The following is a 19382-nucleotide window of genomic DNA, read 5'->3' on the forward strand; positions in this document are numbered from 1 at the left end:
TTTTAATGTGAAATGGTCAGTCCCAGGTTTTGCAAAGCCTGGTTACTCAGAGTTTCTCTTCAGGGTTGTCAGTGGCCACTGCAAATGTTTGTGTTTGAAATTAAACAGTGTCCAGGAGCTGGGATTCAGTGTTTAGCTCCTTCCAAAGTGGGGAGCACTTGAGGTTTGCCTTATCTGCGTTTTCCAAGCAGGTGCAGATACAGAGGGCTGCAGGTACAAAGGGCTCACCTGCTGCAGGAATAACCTGGCCTTGTGCTGCTGCTGTCTCATCCCAGAGTGTCTTCTGAGGGCAATGCTCTTGTGTGGGGCTGGAGAACTCAGAACAGCAGCACAGGCTGCAGAAAGGAGGAGTTTCAGACCTGCAGGGGTGTTCTGAGGACACGTGTTGCCTTGAGAGTGTTTGATAATATCCCAGATTTTCCATCTGTCAGTGTGGTGGGCCTCAGTCCTTGCCTTGAGGAATGGGTAGAGTGAGACTGTGCAGTGTTTTAAATGGATTTTAGCATGTGTGGTTTCTGGTTGCTCCATAGTTACAAGCACAATAAACGTGGCTCAAACACTGACACGTGTATTTGCAAAGAACTGAAAAAAACCCAAACAGAGCAACTTTTTTTTTTTTTTTTAATTTGCTTTAATTGTGTTTTTTGCCAAGATTTCCATGCACAAGAGTGAGGGTTTACTCAGCTGCCCTGTACAGACCTTGGGGACCTCTAACAAGGTGTAAGTAACTGAGGATCTCCATATGCCACAGTTCCACGGCCACAAAAAGTTGACCTGGGGAAGAAAAAAAAAAGCTTGGATCAAGATTTATCTCTTTTTGCCCAATGAAAAATGAAAGGGTGTCAGCTGTCACCTTGAGGGTTGTTAGTCCAACCCATAATCCCACTGAAGGCTTCCTAAAAGCCTGCTGCAAAGATTATTAGCATCTGCTATTAACAGTAACAAGGTGAAGTTCCTTCTTTTGGGGACCAGCTGTAAAATTTGAGGTTTAGTATGCTTTATCTTGGTTCGTGATTGTTTTGCTGTGGAAAAGCTAAACATTTCAAATTATTCATTGCAGGATTGTTTTCCAGACAGTTATTCCTTGGTGCACAGTCAAACATCTGATTTTTCTGAACTTTTTCTGTCCGAGGTGCAATGCCTTGTCCTATTCCTTATTGAAATTCACGTTGTTGATTACAAACCACGTGTCCAATTTAAGACCATGTCTCCATCTTTTCTCTCAGGGCTTTTTCCACTTGCCTTCTGATCTCTAAACGGGATACACTTACCTATGTCCATCTGCTCCATGTATTATATTGACTGTTTCTGCTCCCAGTCTTGCCCAGAGCAGAGAGAATATGGCTTTATTCCAGAGAAACTCAATTTTTGTAGTATTTTTGGGGTTGATTTCAACGTCAAGATACTCTGTGTAAATATCATCTTGAGAGAGGTCTCCACTGTGAATAGAAGGAAAAATGGCATCATTAATTTTAACAGTTCAGAGATCACTGAGACAAATCACATTCTCTACGTATTTTCAGGTTTACCCTGTTTTTACAACAGAAATTTGCATTTTTGCTATTCTTTGTAAGAGCACAAGGCACTGGACCAGGGCTCTGAATGAGGAGAAGATGAGAACCAGTACAGAACACTTTAAATGTGTTCTTTAAATCTGTTCTATGGCAAAAGGCTGTGGGGAGATGACAGGAGTGAGACTGGGGCTGTCCCCAGAGCCCTTGTGTGGTGAGCTGGCAGGAATCACTCACCTGGAGTTCAGAAACACAGAACTCATGGAAATGGAAATGCCTTCCATTTCCCTTTTACAACCATCCATCTGCCCTCACGGTTCTCACTTAAGTAATAACTTCTTTCCTATCTGATGGTAACCAGAATATCTGCAATGCAGGATGAGTGTTACCACTGCTTAAATATGTGGAAAGTATGTGGATTAACGTTAGCAGCATTGAATACTGCAGAAAAATATTAATTTAACTTACCTGGCAACTTCATATTCTTTTGAGTTCCCCTGTGTGTCATAGTAAACCAGGTTTATGTCTCCCCTCGTTTTCTTTACACCAGACAATTTGATAAACACTTTTTGTCTCCAAGCTGCATAAATAAAAACAAAAATAAATCCAGATTGTCGTTGGTGAGCTTGAATGCTACATAAGTACATTACGTAAGTAATGTAGCATTTTCTGTCAGAGCTATTAGCAGTTATTTATAGAAGCAGCACAGGTGCATGGCTGTAAATCACATCAAGGCACTCTTCAAACTTGTGAACAACTGTAACAAACCTTCTCCACTTACTAGCAAAAGGCTCATCTGCTGCTGTATTTAAAAAATACTTTTGGTCCACCCTCTTCAATTTTTCTGGGAATCTGTCAGCATAGTGGCCCATCATTGGACATCCCTCCTGTGGACACGGGAAACACATTCCCTAGGAAAAATAAGAGCATCAGTTAATGAGGAATCTTATTTTTCATGCTAGCCCTTATGAAATGAAGGCTCCAGATGCTATTCTGATCTTGCAAAGCAGTGGCAGTGCTGTCTGTTTTCATAACTTAACACCAAAACCTGATAAACTTGTTTTAGATAATGGCTCCTGTACCCAAGAGGGTGCAGAATGAGCAGGTTTGATGCCTGTGTATGGTAACAGCCTGAAACTTGTTAGTTCAAATATTTTTCAGTTAGATTCTAGTGCAAAATATGGGCCAGGCCCTCCTAGTCAAGGGGAACTTGCAGCCACAAACGGTGGAAGAGGAAAGGAGCATCATTCATAAGTGCACGTATTTAGGGGTTCTAATCAATGTCCAATGTAAATGAGAGAGCAGTCAAGGATTCTGGAGGCTCTAAATGTAGGAATTGGCAGGATACATCTACCTAACTTGTGTTCCCTTTGCATAAAGGTTTGGGGTGAGAATTCCACAAGCTTTCATTTTTTGTCCCCAATATTTTGGTGACATCATTTATGCTTCAGGATTCCCTTTCCAGAGTGGAACAGCTGAACTGCTGTGTGCTGTGCTTCCTCCTACCCAGCCAAACCATGGGACCCCAGCCCCCTGCATCCAAGTGGTATCTGCTCCAGAGACCTGGAATGTTTTATTTACACCTCACCCCTTCCTGGGCTGAAATACTTACTTTCTTAAAGTCTTCATATGACTTGCAGGGATATCCCAGGTATCCAGTGGGGTAGAGGATACTTGCAAAATAAAACTCGTGGCTGCGTGAGTGGTGGCACCCCCCAAAGAGTGTGGTGTCTGCTGGGAAAAACTTTGTGAGCTTTGGTGAAATAACCACCCCTCATCCTCTGCAAGAGTTGCACTTGTCTCACCATGGAAACAGCTCAGGCACAGAACAGAACAGCAGCATGGGCCTGAAATAATTTCTTTTTGGTCTGAATTTCTAGTTGCAGGAGAAATTGCTGGTTTTTTGTGTTTTATCTGGAGAATGGTGCGCCATTACCCTGAGATTTCAAGGGATGCATTGGTCTTCTGTGATGTAATAGTCCCTTCAAAGAAGACAGTCATATATACACATATATATATACACACACACGTGCATATATATACGTATCTATATGTGTGGGTATATGTATACACATACAGCTCTCTGTGTGTGTATATATATATATATATATATATATGAGATGTCACAGCAAGGTAACATTCATTACAGTTTTAAGGGCTTAACAGAGCACACAGAACCCACCAATCTGTCCAAAATCTCTGAAAAGAGAGGAGTCTCATGTTCAGAGGTGAGGCATGCACGGTCCCTGGAAACCCTCAGTGCTTTTACCTAATTCATGCCTCGGAAGTGTGGGATGCCCTTTACAGCATCTGCAAGAAACCAGAGGTGGTGCAGTCATGCTGCTGATTTGGCCTTCCTCAGCCTGGAAAGTCTCCTGCTGGGGTTGTTGGACCTGCAGACTCCCTGTTTCCTGCCTTTTTGGGGTTTGCATCCAATTTCAAATTACAGAAGCAAAGCTCAGGCATGTAAGACACCTCCTTTCCCTGCAGAGTTCTCTGTGGAGTACTGTTCTGTTCCGGCATTTGTTGTTTTTTTACTTCCTTTCTAACTTGGGAGTAAACAGGCAAAAAACAATTTTGTTTTCCTGTTTTCTCCCAAACAGTGGGCAATTTTCACAGTTCATGATTCAGAACAGAACAAAAACAAAACACGATGCACGTTGGAATTGTTTACCTGCAATGATGGCTTCAAAATCACTTTTTCTCATCTCTGGGATTAAATCCGTGCATCCAGGCATCACAGTTCCTCCGTTTGGGTAAAAGTCCAGGTGCCCGGTGGTGTTATACATCCCAAACCCTGAGACATGCATGGGAAGGTGTCAGGGTCAGGGTGTCGTGCTCATCCCTGCAGGTACCTGCTGGCACAGGAGCACTTACCTGCTGCAGGAAAGTGAGCAGCATTGCTGTGTATAACATCAACAAAGTTTGCATCTGTAGGATCCAGTCTCACCATGGGAGGAGTGCCCTCAAAATAGGGCCCAGCAGGGTCTAAACCTGAAAAAAACCCCACATTTATTGTTTGAGGAAGAGAAAGATGTGTTGCACATGTTAATATACCTTCTGCCAACTCGTGAAATCAGACATTTAGTTTTGCAAAAGGCAAGCCCACTAATGATGTGAATTCCAAGCAAAACTATAAAAAAAAAATGCAAATAACATGGTTTTGTGAACCTTTGTGAAAACTTATTCCAAGAGAAGTAAAATAATTTTTCAATAGATGATATAATGGCATACTATATTACTAGGAAGGAGGCATTTATTACCCATGGACTTATTACTGGACTCTAAAGCTGTAAATAGGGAAACCTAAGGGTTCTTCTTGTTTTGTGTGGGGCTTGATGTAACCCAGCGGATGATGATAATGTTACAAACATTTTAGCTATGCTTGTCCTTCCACTAAAGAGTACTTCACCTAAAGAGAAAAAAAAATGTAATGATTACCCTGTTTCTGAGAAGCATAAATTTTGTCTGCTCTCATGACAAGTATCTCCAGCATTGCCAATAATTTAATTCCAGTCTACAGACCAGTGTGTGGCAAGTTTTTTTTTTCCCTTAAACACACGCTGTTAGCCCTGCATCTGGGTGAGCAGCCTACCTGTTATCCGCCTGATGCCTCGGATCCTTCTTCCTGCTTCTCCTGCAGTGTGTGCTCCCAGGCTGTGGCCAATTAAATGGATTTCATAAGGGGAGTACCCGAACATTTTCTGATCATTACAGTGGTGGTGGTGGTGGTAGGAGATAAGAACACAGGCTTTGAATAACAAGCAAAGAGAAGGTCTGACATTATGGGCCTCTGGGAACATCTAGGCCGACTTTCTGCATAGCAAACAGAGGGGGAGTTCCTTGAGTTAATTGCTGTTTAAATTACACTAAGAATTGACACAAAAATGATCCCATCTGGAATTTTATGTGCATAGTGATGAGGGGTTCACTGTTGTGGTGTTGGCATAAGCTTGCTGTATTCCATTCTCCTGTGTGACAAAATATGGACCATCTTTCCCATTTGGATCAATGCCTAACATCATCTTCCATAAAAATGATCTTAATTCTTTAATTATTCTACTTTGCAGCTCTTTTCTTCGTCACATATCTATTCTCCATGTCTATTTATAATATGTGATCATATAATGAATAAGATTTTCACTGCCAGGCTCTGGTGGGGTGACGTCCATTCTCCTCTTTACCAGGTCTCACCTGTACAAGGCCTGCACTGCTCAGGTATTACTTGCATTGAAGGTAGAAAGGGAGACAGAGGGGACACATTCATTTGGGTTTGTAGCAACCAAAACTAGCCAGGTTGGTAATTGCTTGAGTTTCGTACATTGAGTTTTGTAATGTGTGTACCAAAGTTAAAGCATATCTGGAGAATGGGCCTGTCTGCCTATACTGTTAGACGGCAGATTCCTCTGAAAACATTTTACTGCAGTGCTTCCATTTACAAACCTTTCTAACAATGAAACTCCAGAAATTTTTCAATTAGGGAAAAGAAAAGGAAGTCTAAGCACCATTTATGCATTTTTGTAAGGGAACAAAGGGTGCCCTAGACTGCACATGATGTAGTAACAGAGACGGTAAACACGAAACTGAACACATCTTCAAATGACCTGATATTTATGCATAGAGGAGAAAGATCCAGAAGCCAAATGTGTGAGGCTACACATGATTTTCCTAAGAAGGAACAGTAGCTTGTACCCCAGCAGAATTTGGTGAAGTGTTCCTTGAGCCTCAGGTTCTTGCAAGGTTGGCACTTTGTCCCATGGGCTCTGAACTTCCTCTCGCTGCACCTCAAGATGAACAACTCCTGGCCAGGGTCAAGCCCAGTGCCTGGCAAGACTCCGATTTTCAGCTGCTCCAGGTACTCGTGAGCTTTTCTGAAATCAGTGGGAAAGGCTGCTGCACAAACCTTGCAGCTCTGCGCTCCGTGTGTAAATGTGAACGCCCACCTTTGGGAACACGGGGCTCACAGCCAGGAGGCAATGCACAGTTTATCGTGCCTGTAGACAGCAAAACACGGAATCATCAAGCCAGGCAGCTACTGCTCGTTTTGGTGGTGCTAAGCTGAGATATTAATGCACTTCTGGCACGTGAATATAATGCTGGGAAACTGGTGAGCGCTGAATTCGCCTCATTTCCATGGAATGCTGGCTTGCCTGTAACATCCTATGGAGACGTTGCCACCTGCTGGTCTCTAACTAACAGGCACATCTCCCCAGCCTCGGCTCCGTTTGTGTCCTTTGCGGCCGTGAGAAGCCCTCACTGGGCCGATAATTAGTATAATTAGCTGGATCTCAACCGTCCAGCCCTGCCTGACCGTACAGGACAGGTTCAAACCCAAAGCAGCAGTGTCACAACCCCACACTCCGTGCACGGGGGAATGGCAGGCGGTAGAGCAGGGTCTTTTACCTGCAGAGTTGTTATGAAATAAGCAACCTCAGCCCCCAGCACACGGATGTTGTTCACTGCACTGACGTAGGTGCCTTTTGCTCCCTCTTTCCAATCCACAGCGATGCAGTTGATGTTTTCCACTTCCAGTAACAGCTGACGTGGGAACACACAAAGCAAAGTATTTAAAGAAAGAAAATAACAATCAGAGATTCAACTTAAACTGGAATAAGGATTAAAACGTGGCATAATAATGAAGTTTCTCATTCTTTACTAAATGCTTCACTGTAATTCTTCACTGTAGCCTGTACCACACTGAAAAAAAATCTTCTTACAAGACAGCATATAACAAGCTATTCCTCAAAAAAATGTCAATTACGAAAACTGTAATAAAAATATTTTACTTTATACACCACTTCTGTATTCGAAATACTTCTGAAATATCATACAAGTGCACAGTAAATTCTGTGTACAATATTGTGACTTTCTTTGAGGGATGTTAGTAGTTTAACTGAATTAAACTACTAATTAAATTAGTCTTATTTACCAACTGGGTTTAAAATTGTGAAAGTCATGTTAGACTGAAAAAAATTTGGAGGAGAGAAGAAAGGTTCTATTTCAGCAAAGAAAACCTTGGTCACTGGTACTGGCCACAGTCCTGCAGAGATAGTGATTTTTCCAGTGGAAGGATCATGTGTCAGTCTGCAGTTACAGCTTTCTCTGAACAAGAAGGTTTACTTAAGGTTACTTAAGGTTTGAGATAGAACAAGGAGTGGTAACAAAAATGAATCCATCAAAAACAGCTAAAGGTGAATGACAAGAAAAACAGAAGTGAAACAATAATGCATCCTGGACTCACTCCTCTCCTGTGGGGATCATAAGTTTGCAGTGTAGAGAGCCAGAAAGAATTGCTGTTTCTTTTCAGTTGCAAAAAAAATAATTTCAGATTAAAAGTTTTCATAGATTTGTGAACAGAAGTAGTGCTGGTGATTTTTGCCTTAGTATCCAGTGGCGTCTTTTCCCAGCCTGGCCTTTTCCCTGCCAGCACAGAAGCAGCAGCAAGCAGAGCAGATCTTGCTCATCTGCCACAGCCAAGGTACACTCTGCTGGTTTTGTGGGAGCTTCCACATTTCATATTTGAAATGTTCTTTTTTCCCCACTGAACTCTAATCAAACAAAAAGCAAAAAGAAGTTTGGTCGTGTTCTTATGTTTGTTTGTTTGTTTGGGTTTTGTTGTTGTTCAGGTTGGTTTCTGTTTGTCTCTAAGAACTGAATAGTGAACCAGGGTAGTATTTATAGACTGAAACTTGAGGTTTACAAGTCAGGAGGGCCCTTGGACTGAAGAAAGGTTCAGCTGCTGCTGCTGGAAGCAGCTGTGAATTGGTGTCTATCCCCATGTCTGGACAGGGGTGCAGAGGCTGGGGGCAGCTCTCTTCAGTTATTGCTTTGATCTGATCTGCAGGGTTTGTGAATGGAAACTCCAGAGAAAAACACTGTCAGAGAGGCCAAGGGGCCTTGACTGTGCTGCATCTTCCCAAGTGAGAACGCTTTGGGTGTGTGTGAAATTTAATTCTTGGTTTGTATCTTCTACTACCTAATGAACAGTAAAATGCCTAAAGGATACCAACAGAGCTGACAGGAACCAGAGGATACTGTCTCATACCAAGCACATTTCTACCACCCAGCCTGTTTTTCCAGTGCTGCCAAATCCATGAATGATGAAGGAGGTTCTCCTATGTGAGGAAAAATGTGACTTCTGGATGGTCGAGGAGTTTATTGCTGAGATCACCTATAGGTTAAAAAAAAAAAAAAAAAAAAAAAAAGGTTTTATCTGTTCCTGCTTTTGAACATTTAAAAAAGAAGTCAGCTAAGCCATACCCTCAGGACTAAAGGGACTCTACTTTGACAGGACAAAATCTGTGGTTTTTGGAACTTGGGCACCAAAAATCTCATCTTTCTCAGTTCCACTATGGTTTTCACAAAAACTGTTCCCTCGTGGTTTTTGCTGCTCCCATCTATTCTGCGTGAAGAACCCCGTTTTGCAGAATATGGAGCAACCTAAAAGTGCCACATTGTCACAGGGTGTCTCTTGGCCTGAGGTGATGAGTTTCTCCAGGGAGCAGCCCACCAACTCCACAATTCCTGCTCCAGCTTGTCCTTTTCCTGACCTTTGGCTTCACTGTGCTGCTCTGCTTCTGAGCTGCAGCCTGTGTTTCTCATTAGCCACTCCAGAAAGGCTGGAAGAACTTCATGCAAGGACTGCATGCAGCAGGGGAGAAGCTGATCTTCACACATTGCTGCAAGCTACTTAATTATCTATTTTTCCTTGAGAATGTTATCTGTCTGTATTGTTCTCAGACAAATACGGGAGCTGTGATGAGAGCTCAGGGAGTTTGGGTGTGGAAGGGCTGTGTCCTAGATCATAGATATGCTGAAGTTTAATGGGAAGTAGTGGCAGCTGTATTTTGATTTATTTTATCAACAACAGAAGTGCTGGGCAACCTGCTGCTGAGTGTATCCTATGTGCTTCAACCTTCCTCAGAGATTTAAATACATGCAAAACGTAGTCTGCCAAAATCTGTATCCTAAACCTTCAGGAAAATACCAGGAAACTTCTTGTGCCCTTCAGTTCATTCATAACAATTTTTTTTTGTGTTTTACCCCAAAGTATACTCATTAGTGCACCTTCAAACTATCTTCTGATTCTGACTTGTTTGCCTATGGTGACTGACACAGACTAACAAACATTTTTAGGTTCAGTCGGCTTTTGACGTTAAAAATAAATGTCACCTGTGAGTTGTTTCCTGTTTCTCTGGTGTAGAGAGAGAAGCTGATGTTCATCTCTTCTGGAGAATCAGGCAAGCCTGTCAGAAGCCTGCCTGGTACCCCAGACCAGGGTGGGTCATCTGTAAAACAGCCAAGCCTGGGGTAGCAAACTTCTTTACCTAGAGTAGAAGAAACAACTTGTTTATATGCATGATTCTCTTGCTTGATGATGTATTTGAGACTAAAGCAGTTTGAAGAGCAAAAACCTAAGGGTTTAATTTTATGTTTGATTTTGAAATTAGTTTTTGAAGGTCATTTATGTGTATTGCCTGAAGTGGGAACACAAGTGGAGCTAAATAAACCAAGTAAAGGAGGATAAACCAGGTAAAGACCCACATAGTGTTTTGATACCACTTTCTAGGCTTCTAAAGGATTAGTTCATTTCCTTTTTAAAAAACAGTCTAGTAAGAAAGGCTTGTTAGAATTGCTGCTGCATACCTTCTACTCCAAAGCATCGTGTCTCTGTCATGGGAATGAAAGTAACCTTGTACAAAGAATGATATGAATATTTCCTTCAATCTAATGTTTTTTTCTAGATCAAATGGGTCTCGTGTTCACTTACACTCAACTTTTATGTTTTAGAATTGTTGTGCTGAGCACCCTGTTGCTGGCCAGTTCTTTGTATAGAGCAGCAATGTAAAGACAGATCTTGCATTGCCTTGATAGGAGTAGGACACTCAACTGAATTTCTCTGTGGATTTTCAGCACAGAGTTAAGTTTCTTGCAGTCTTAAAAATAAATTTTAAACACAGCAGAGCCTCTTAGCATTAGTTCCATGCGCTGTAATAGACATTGCCCTACAACGACCCAAAAATCATGCGACAATTTCAATGTAAAGGAAAATAACAGCCATCATCTGCTATGCACCACTTCATCCGAATTCATTTTCTAGTGGCAGTGTTTAAAGGTACAATTTCTCACCTGCTACTCTGCCAAGGAGATAAAATGCAACAATCCACATTCCAACCACCTAAAGCAAATTGAATACAAAGGTTAAGCGTTTTATTTTGAGTGTTTTGTCCTTTTAAAAAGAGTTTAATACAAAGAGAAATGCGAAGACCTGCACCTGAAGAGGAATAACCTCACACATTGGTCTGGGCACAGAGGGGACCCATCAGCCAGAAAGAGGCCTGGGGGTCCTGGCAGACACCAAGTGACCATAAAACAACATTCCCCACAGCCAGTAGCACCCTGGGCTGCTTGAGGGGGATTGTTCCCAGCAGGATGTGGGAAGGGATCCTTCCCCACCACTCAGATTTGCTACTCATTGCATTTCTTGCATCGGCAACACTGCACGCAGATTGCTGCTGGACTCAATCAGATCACAGGAACCTGTTTTTTTCCAGCTGTGGTGGGAGAGGTGGTACAACAGGAACAGTGGTACATGTGACTTGTTGAAGTCTGCACTCTTGGCAGCTTAGGCCCCTCACTGCAAGAAAAACTTTGATCAGATTCCTTTCCTCTACACTTTCCTTACTGCACTTTTCCATGGCAGAGCTCCCATTAATCTCACCTCCTCCCCCCTTGTTTGCCTCATTCAACTGTTCTCAACTTCTTCTTCTTCTTCTTTTAGGTGTTTCGTCTGGCACCCACCTCCCCTTTCCAACATACTGCTTTTCTTTGAAACCAAAAATTTGAGGTGTCACCCCTGGACACTGGGACAACTCATTAGAAATATTAAGAAAAAATGGTAAATTCAGTCGTTATAATCTCACTATGTGCATAGCACTCTCCAAGGGATATTTTTACAGATGTGAGAAAGCCAGAAACACAACACTCCAAAGGCCCTTGACACCACAAAATGCTTTCAGAAACAAAGAAACAATTGGGAATTTTACAGAATTTGTCCTTGAAGCTGGTGTGACACGTGTCAGACAGGAGGAATGTGTGACCCACCTCTGAGCTTGTTTTTGATGGAAGTGGGATTACTTGGCTGTAATGACATGGTTTCCTAACAAAGCCAAACGGGATAGGTCAGAGCACTCTCTAATAAACTCTGAAGTCCCTGTTTGGTAATAGCTTGTTTTGTTTGTGTGTTAGGGCAGAAGAGTGGGGATGAATATCTCAGCAGTGAGCAGGAACTGCAAAGTGCAGAGCTGAGAGGAATCGTGAAATTTCCTTAGAAATACAGTTCTGACCCTAAACCTAATTTATCCATTGATGTAGTTACCAGAGAGGAAAGCTATCTGCTCGAGGAGAGTGGAAAGCAGAGAGGAAGTCTGGCAGTAAAATAGGAGGGAAAAGGATCAGGAGTTACTCTAAGCAGCTGGTGAAGGGCAGGAACAGAGAGGTGCCAGCTGTTGGCCAAAAGGAGCAGCTCCATTCAGCTGGAATGTCTGTCAAGGTGCCCATCATCATGATGAGAACCTCATGTCAGTGCAGGAAAATCACAGCTGCTGTGGCTCATCAAGTGAATATTGGAGAGCTCCAGAGGATTTCTTAATATTAGTGGACGGCCCTGACACCCGGGAGATGTACAGTCCATGTCAGGAACACCACAGCAGGAAGGAGAGTAGAATTTCTTTGCAGACCCAAACCCTGAAAGGCAAGTACTGATTTAAGGGAATTGTTGCCAAATAAAAGTGCTCAGTAATTTCCTTCAAAGGATCTTCCTTCCAAGGCAGAAAATAGAAAAGAACATGTGGCCAGGGAAATAAAAGGAGTAGCAGAAATTTTATCATTTATGGAATCTTGATACATTCTGTAATTAAGAGAGTTGCAGAAGATAATTTTTAGTGGGAAACCTTTCTGTATCAGTCTATGTTAATGACAAAAAGATTGCAAAGAGGTAAAAAGCTGTGTAAAAAGAGTCCAGGCAGCATGCAATTTGAAAATTCTTCCACTGGGCATTTAGGAGGTGTAGTGCTGAACAAGAGGAACTGGAAGGACTTGTTTGTGAATGTGATCTCAGCCTCTACCCAGAGCTGCTGGCAGGAGGCTGCTCAATGCTGAGCTCAGGTGGCATCTCAATGCACAGAAATCAGGCAAAACCTGCACTAAATAGTCTTAAATTGATGTTCAACTCATTAAAAAAAAAATTGCAAATATTGCCAGACTGCCATCATAACATATAAAAGCTACACTGGAGCAGTGGTTGTTCCTCACAACAGGACACCAAGTCACCTTCAGGACACCGTTGCTCAACCAGTGACTCATGGGCACAGTGGAGGCTTGGGGAGATATGGGAAAGTCTGCATAATGAGTGTCTGCAGTGTATTTTTAAGTCCCACACATGTACCCACACACCTTCCTCAGGACAGGCACACAAGCAGGCACACAGAGCCTCAATGAGAAGCAAGGCCAAATCTCAGGAGTTCTCATTTACCAGCATTTTAATCCAATCATTTCACTGCCATAAAGAGATTTTTTAAACATTTTAAACAACGTTTGTTATGTACTGAATTGCTAGAAATTTACTCACCATTCTCGTATAACCCTTGTTATCTCTTCTTCTCGTGAGCAGTACCAGGATACAAAAATGGCTGCTGTTTTCTTTAATGAAAATTAGGGAGCTTTGTGCTGAAAGAAAGTAATAGAAAATAAATTAAAAACCTATGGGTGACTTGGCAAAGTGGAAGAAATTTGAAGAAAACAGGGGGGCAACAAAGGGCAATATTGGTAAATGGGAATTAATGGCTAAAAGTTGTGCAGATTTCCTAGGGAAAATAACAACGTCAACATGTGTAATCTATGGGCATCGGAATTAAGGAAAAATATTTGATGCATGAAAGAATTAGGAAGAAGCAGTGTTTTTTTGTCTACCAAAACCAGGTGAAATTCACAGCAGAGAAAAAAAAAAAAGAATACACAGTGATTCTCTGTTCAGACAATAATTTTAGATCTGATATGGAATAGCTGTTGGAACTGGATATTCAAAAATCACTGGGCTTCAGTAACTCATAGCTGAGATTCTTAAAAAAAGAGAAGAAACCATCAAAAAAAGTATTGAAATTTTTTTTTTTTTTTAAGTTACCAATTTGTAAGAAAAGTCCAGATAGATAATTTGAGGAAAATTAATGATATTAAGTACAAGAACTTGGAGGAATGACCTGAGGAATTTCAGACCTGTGGAATTTCAGTCCATTTTCAGCCTGAGGCAGAATAATGAAAATCTCCACAGGAGAGTTTCTCCACTCACTCATGAAAGAAAAATTGTGAAAAACGGTTAAAAGATTAAGTTGTGTAATTGAATTAAGTTACATGACATGACAAACTAACTGACAGTCTTATAAGATCAACATTTTCAGTCACATGATACTCGGATTTTAGGACGATCTCTGCCACTTGATATTTTGATTAAGAAAGTAAAATTACATACATGCAGTACTACAACAGTTAAGTGGATTAAAACTAAACGCATGGATTAAGTAGATTAAAAATTGAGTAATTATTGCATTTCAGGCTTTAGTTGGAAGAACTAGAAGGCAGCTCATGGATTTACAAGTGCAGTTCTTGCTACTGTGAACCATCATGTCATATAACATATAACATCTTATCATATGTCATACCATTATCATATCATATATCTTAGCATGATTAAGGTATGATTATGTTTTTTAGCTTTTTAGCTTCAGGGTTTTTGTTACTCACTGCTCATGCTGGATCATCATTGACTAAGGTTTTAGAAGAATCAGTTGCTGGCATCACACTGAATGTCAGCTTTCAACACATATTGCTGGACATGAGCTCAGACTGAAAAAAATATTGACATCTAGGCTAAAGTATAGTAAAAAAAAAAGTACAGTTTTTGAATGTAGGATTATTTTTTGGTGTTTGGGGAGTTAAATGCTGTCACACTGCATATCGTGTTTTTAGATCTGAGGTGAACATTTGAGGGAGCTGTAACTGAAAAACCTTTAAAGTCTTGCTAATGTATTAGTAGTGACTTTTGAAGTGCCAAGAAAATTTTTATTCTTTGTTTCCACACAATTTCACAGTTGGGAGAATACTACTTTCCAAGTTTCAGGTCTGCTTTATCCCCTTCAATACTGAAGTTTAAGTTCTTTACCTTCTTTCAGTTCTTTTTGATGTGTGATTTTTAATTTTTTTTTTCAATTGTTTTCTTGCCTTACCACTCCAACCATACTTCCTATATTCCCTGCACTGGCACTGTCCTTAAACTGAGAATATTTGTGCAGTTTTGTCTTTCCACTGTTTTATTCAAGTCTTTCTTATTTTTCAGCAGTTTGGCTCAGTGCTCAGTTGTGAATCAATACAAAGGAGGAGAACCCATCCAGAGTTTAATATATAAGCTTTGGATATAGGAGTTATAGATTGAATTTCTGTTTCTCCCAGCAAATTCTTGCGTGGCTTTGAGTGTGAGGCATTTAGAGAAGTAACTGCACACCCAAGTATTGGACATTTAACGGTAAAAGAAAGAAAATGAAAAAAATTACAATAGTATCTTTAGGCCTCATAACGGGGATCATGTACATATTAATCCTTTATTATGTACATGAATACATGAAAGTACAATATGATTTTTAGTTGTTCATTTGAATGCAATTTTGTTGTTCAGCCCGCTCTAGACAAGCACACAAAGATTACCATTTCTCCTAGGGACGGCCCACAGTCAGTGGCTCAGGTACACTACCTGAGCAGACTATCAAATAACTATCAAATACTCAAAACTGGTGTGCAGAGTACTGAGGAAAATGCTGCTGATACGGTGTGATAACTCAGGTAGCAGAGTGATTGGCAGAATTGTTAAAGACTTAATTTCATCTCCAGCTCCTCCCCTTGAGCAGCCCAAAGCAGGGTCCTGACTCTGGGTGAAGGTTCTTTGACACTGCTCCAGTACAAGTGAGCAATAACAAGTGAAGTTCTGCAGGAGGAAACTGGCCTTAGCTGAATAGCTCTGGAACCCACAGATTTAATATTAGAGAAATCAGTTTTACAGCAGAACCTTTTGCAAAAAGATGTGCAGAACCTTTTGCAAATATTCTTCCTCCAAACCGCCCAATACAAAGTAAAAACCGTGGCAAGGCAGGGCTCACACACATTGTCTGGTTTGGATAGTAGATTTTTCTGAGTGCCAATTGACCTCTTATACTGAATCTGAAACAGTGAACTATGACATTGACCTGAATGACTCAGAATAGTGATGCAAATTATTTTCTTGAGGTATTTAATGTGGGCAGAGCTCCAGTAAAAGGTTAGGAGGCATGTTGGAGGGTGCAGTAAGATGAAGGGTTTTAAGGAGTTTAGGTCAGTTGCTTAGAACTGGTGAACAACCTAAAGAAATTGTAGGATAACAGTGAAGAGAACATATTTAATAACAAGTCTTTGGCTTCCTAATGTGAAGTATTTGCTCCGATTTCCTAAATAATAGGGTTCTTACCTTGCATGATATTCATACATTCGGGTTTACAGAGACAATTATGATAATTTAATCTGACTACATGCATCATAAAAAACCCCAAAACAAACCAACAACAGAAGTGATTCAGTTTTGGGAAGTGGCTGTGCCAATTCTGAGTAACCGGGGAGCCTTCAGCTGACTTGCAGCCACCACCTGGCCACTTGTGTGTGCTCCCTGGGTGATCTCCACTGTTCATCTCCATGATCAGGCTGCTTTTAAACTTGGCCAACTCCAAGACCAACACTTCTGCTATTTCTGAAGTGCAGGATAGCCCTTGTTAATGACTAGCCCGTTTCCCCTGTGCACAGTAGTCTACCAAAAAAAAGTATCATTATTCACATTCTTCCACAAAACAGCTCTAGAATTCTTCCCCATTTCCATTCTCCCTTTAAATTCTCAGTGCTCCTAATAATGCTTAAATATGTAGTCTGTTTTATCCTCCCTTTTCACTTCTGCTGTTGTGTTTTAATACATTTTCCCTTAAAAATGAAAGAAGTTCAGATACCATCTGCAAATACTGTCATTTTGTTCTTCCTTTAAAAACAGGGATATATTCAATCTCAAATTACCTTAGCCCCACTGAATCCACCCTGTTTTCCTAGCTGCCTCGCATTGTCGCAGCCCAGAAATTCTCATCCCCTACTGGGATTTCCTGCAATTGAAAAGTTTAAAGCCTCGTAGCTGCTGCCCAGGGTCCCTGTCTGAGTGCTGCTGTTTGCTTTTTGCATCTTCACTCAGACCATAACATTCAGCCTGGCTATGTTTAAGCTGAGGAGCCCTTGGAGTCCCGACCTGCAGCTCATACAGACACTCGTCCCCAAAGCCCACCGATTTTTGTGCACTTACCACTCTGAATGCAGAAGGGGTTGGTGCTTTTCAGGCTCTGTTCAGCCAGCTCCCTCCCTGTCAAATCCTGGTCGCTGCTGGCCTTTTTCACTTGGAATCAGTCCCACAACAGTAGGTGCAGACCTGCCCACACTGTGTCTAATTATAGGCTTGGTGTGGGTGAGTGAGAACCTTTGTAAGAACGATCCCCTCCGTGCTGGATTTAACAGGTGTTGCCTTTTCTTGTCTCTCCTTGTACGTAATTCATCAATGTTTCCCCCTCCTGAAGTTTTGTTAGTTTGAAGAAAAGCAAGACGAGCCCCCCCAGAGGGGCTGTTGTTGTGTGTAACATTCATCCCAGCCATTCCATCATGGAATGCTCTCCGGAGTTAACTGGTTATTGTGAGCTCGTGTTACAGGCAGTGACTGACCCTGCACCGAGGGGGAGTTCAGAGCAGGAGCTTTATTTCCTTGCTCCATGTCCCCCACTAGCAGTCACCAGCTGTCTTTTTGTTAGCTGTGTGGTGAACGTGCCTTGTCAGAGCAAACCCTTGTACATTTTCATACAATCAAACCTCTTTATATATATATATATATATATATATATATATATATATATATATGTATGTATGTATGTATGTATATATATATCAGGGGAAGACTAGCTTCTTTTAAAAGAAAGGCATAGGAAAAATAGTCCTACAGCTTAGGGGAAATATAAGTATCTGAGTTTTTACTAGTGAGGTTACTCAGCGTCTGTCTACCCGCTACCATTTTGTCTAATCCATGTCCTCTTAGGCCGTGTGGGTTTACACATTAGATGTCTCTGTATCAAGCTCTCTTATCAGCTGGCATGCTCTGAATATAACTGGCGTAAACTGACATTATTGTGATCCACCTAGATTAGAGAAACCACAGGCACTTTCATTCAAAATTGTTTCAGGAGAAGGATAGGATGATGATAATCATGTCATTCATCCTTTCGCGACTCGTCCATCATGTAAATCCCAGATTCTCTTCTGTGCTCGGGAGACTGTGAGTCAGCCATGCCAGAATCCAGTTCTTTCAGTTCCTGAGCAAGGCCTCAAGTCCCTGCAGTGCTATCTGCAGGATGGGTGCTGCCACAATCACCTGCTCTGGCAACTCTGTAGGAGCCACTGTCACCCTTAATCAGAGAGTGGTGCAAGTGCCTGAGGGCAGGAAGTAACTTGGGCTGGATCTGTGGTTCACATAAGGAGCCAATTTGTGGTCCTGAGATATGTGCATTGCCTGAAAGAAGATATTTCAGAAATTACACCAAAAAAAAAAAAAAAGTTTCTCCATACACTGAATTGTATGTAAGGCAATCAGCCTGAAGGTTTTGTAAAAACTGAGTCAAGAGTGTCTGTCACTCCTTGTGGCACACGGCACCCACAGGAATGTTTGAGTCTGGGTCTGGTTCTTGGTGGAGTGGTGCAAGGCAGTTCCACATATGAAAATAATCATTAGAAAGAAGTCTGAGAGGAATGTGGAGGAAGCACTGGCCAGTAAGGGACTGCGTCTCATATTTAATTTCTGCTTACACTTAAAATGTGTGTGTAATTTCAGATAAGACAGAAGAGATCCAGCTAATTAGAAATTCTTGACACTCGAGTTTACCTTCATTGACTGGAAGATGGAGATTTGGCAGCAGTTTTGGGATCAAATCAAATCAAGCAGCTTATCTCCTCAGGACAATGGAGCTCATTAGATAGGTCTGGGGAGGAATGAGTTTGGGGAGCCAAGGAAAAGAGATAGGGAATGTCATGTGCCCTCGTGTGCCTCGTGTTGAAATTCCAGCATGTAAGTGAAATGCAAAGCAGCCACTGAAACTGGTGCCTCTGTGATGAGACACCTTCAGAATCTGATGGACCTCTGTGTGAGGCGATCAGACCCCTTTGAAATATTTTTTTTAGGAGACCAGGATTTCTGGATATGCTCAAATATTTTGCTGCTCTTTCCACAGAGTTATTCTTCGTGTGTGAGTGCTGAAACAGTGTCACTGAGTTTCACTGTCCGTGTATTTCAGAGCAAATACACAGTGGTGTGATTAAATTAAGGTAGGCCAGTACAACAAACCAGGATAATTGGCAAAAGTAATTTCAAACCCATGTTGTAGGCTTTTCAGGTGTAGCTCCTTTTAGGAATTGTCAAATTTTCTGGGCCTGTTTCTATGTCTTAAGAGGAAAACAGATTTTAGTGAGCAGGAAGAAAAGTCTAGGTTTTGCAGCTGCCTCTGACAATGTGCGAGTGAACATATCCAGTGGTTTTTTAAATGTCAGTCTGGGAATTATTGAGGACGTACAAAAAATCCTTTTTGGTAGCAGTGGCATTCACATAGGTAGGAAAAAGAGGATCAAAACACTCACTGCGATTCATGTTCTCCAAAGGAATCTCAAAAACTGTGTTTCAAGTGCAGCAACATATAAATTGCCGAGGCTTTCATAGAAGGATAAGTG

At 41.5% G+C, this 19382-nt stretch overlaps 1 protein-coding gene across 2 annotated transcripts; it reads right to left on the reverse strand.

The window, feature by feature from the left end:
• Positions 1-635: 635 nt before the first annotated feature.
• On the reverse strand, positions 636-17005 carry LOC136293824 (pancreatic lipase-related protein 2-like). Of its 2 annotated transcripts, none has more exons than XM_066190860.1 (14): positions 16927-17005; positions 13141-13238; positions 10641-10689; positions 9684-9838; positions 8557-8682; positions 6915-7049; positions 5107-5215; positions 4389-4505; positions 4186-4308; positions 3124-3242; positions 2293-2422; positions 1980-2091; positions 1272-1439; positions 636-774 (listed from the first exon to the last, which is right to left on the reverse strand). In XM_066190860.1, exons 2-14 carry the CDS (start codon positions 13141-13143, stop codon positions 711-713), a joined length of 1410 nt encoding a protein of 469 aa, XP_066046957.1. In that variant the 5' UTR covers positions 13144-13238; positions 16927-17005; the 3' UTR covers positions 636-710. The 2 variants fall into 2 exon arrangements, with proteins under 2 accessions (XP_066046957.1, XP_066046956.1); XM_066190859.1 differs by having other exon boundaries at positions 3124-3245.
• Positions 17006-19382: the final 2377 nt, after the last annotated feature.

Source organism: Chamaea fasciata, unplaced genomic scaffold (genome assembly GCF_029207755.1).
Source record: "Chamaea fasciata isolate MVZ Bird 193981 ecotype frontalis unplaced genomic scaffold, bChaFas1.0.hap1 SCAF_9, whole genome shotgun sequence".
Classification (NCBI taxonomy): Eukaryota; Metazoa; Chordata; class Aves; order Passeriformes; family Sylviidae; genus Chamaea; species Chamaea fasciata.

Excerpts from the sequence above, each read along its gene's own strand:
- LOC136293824 (XM_066190859.1), bottom strand. Across the intron at positions 3,246-4,185 it reads TTTTGAAGCCATCATTGCAG|CAGACACCACACTCTTTGGG; the intron begins GTAAACAATTCC and ends AGTTTTTCCCAG. Across the intron at positions 1,440-1,979 it reads AAAGAATATGAAGTTGCCAG|TGGAGACCTCTCTCAAGATG; the intron begins GTAAGTTAAATT and ends TTCTATTCACAG.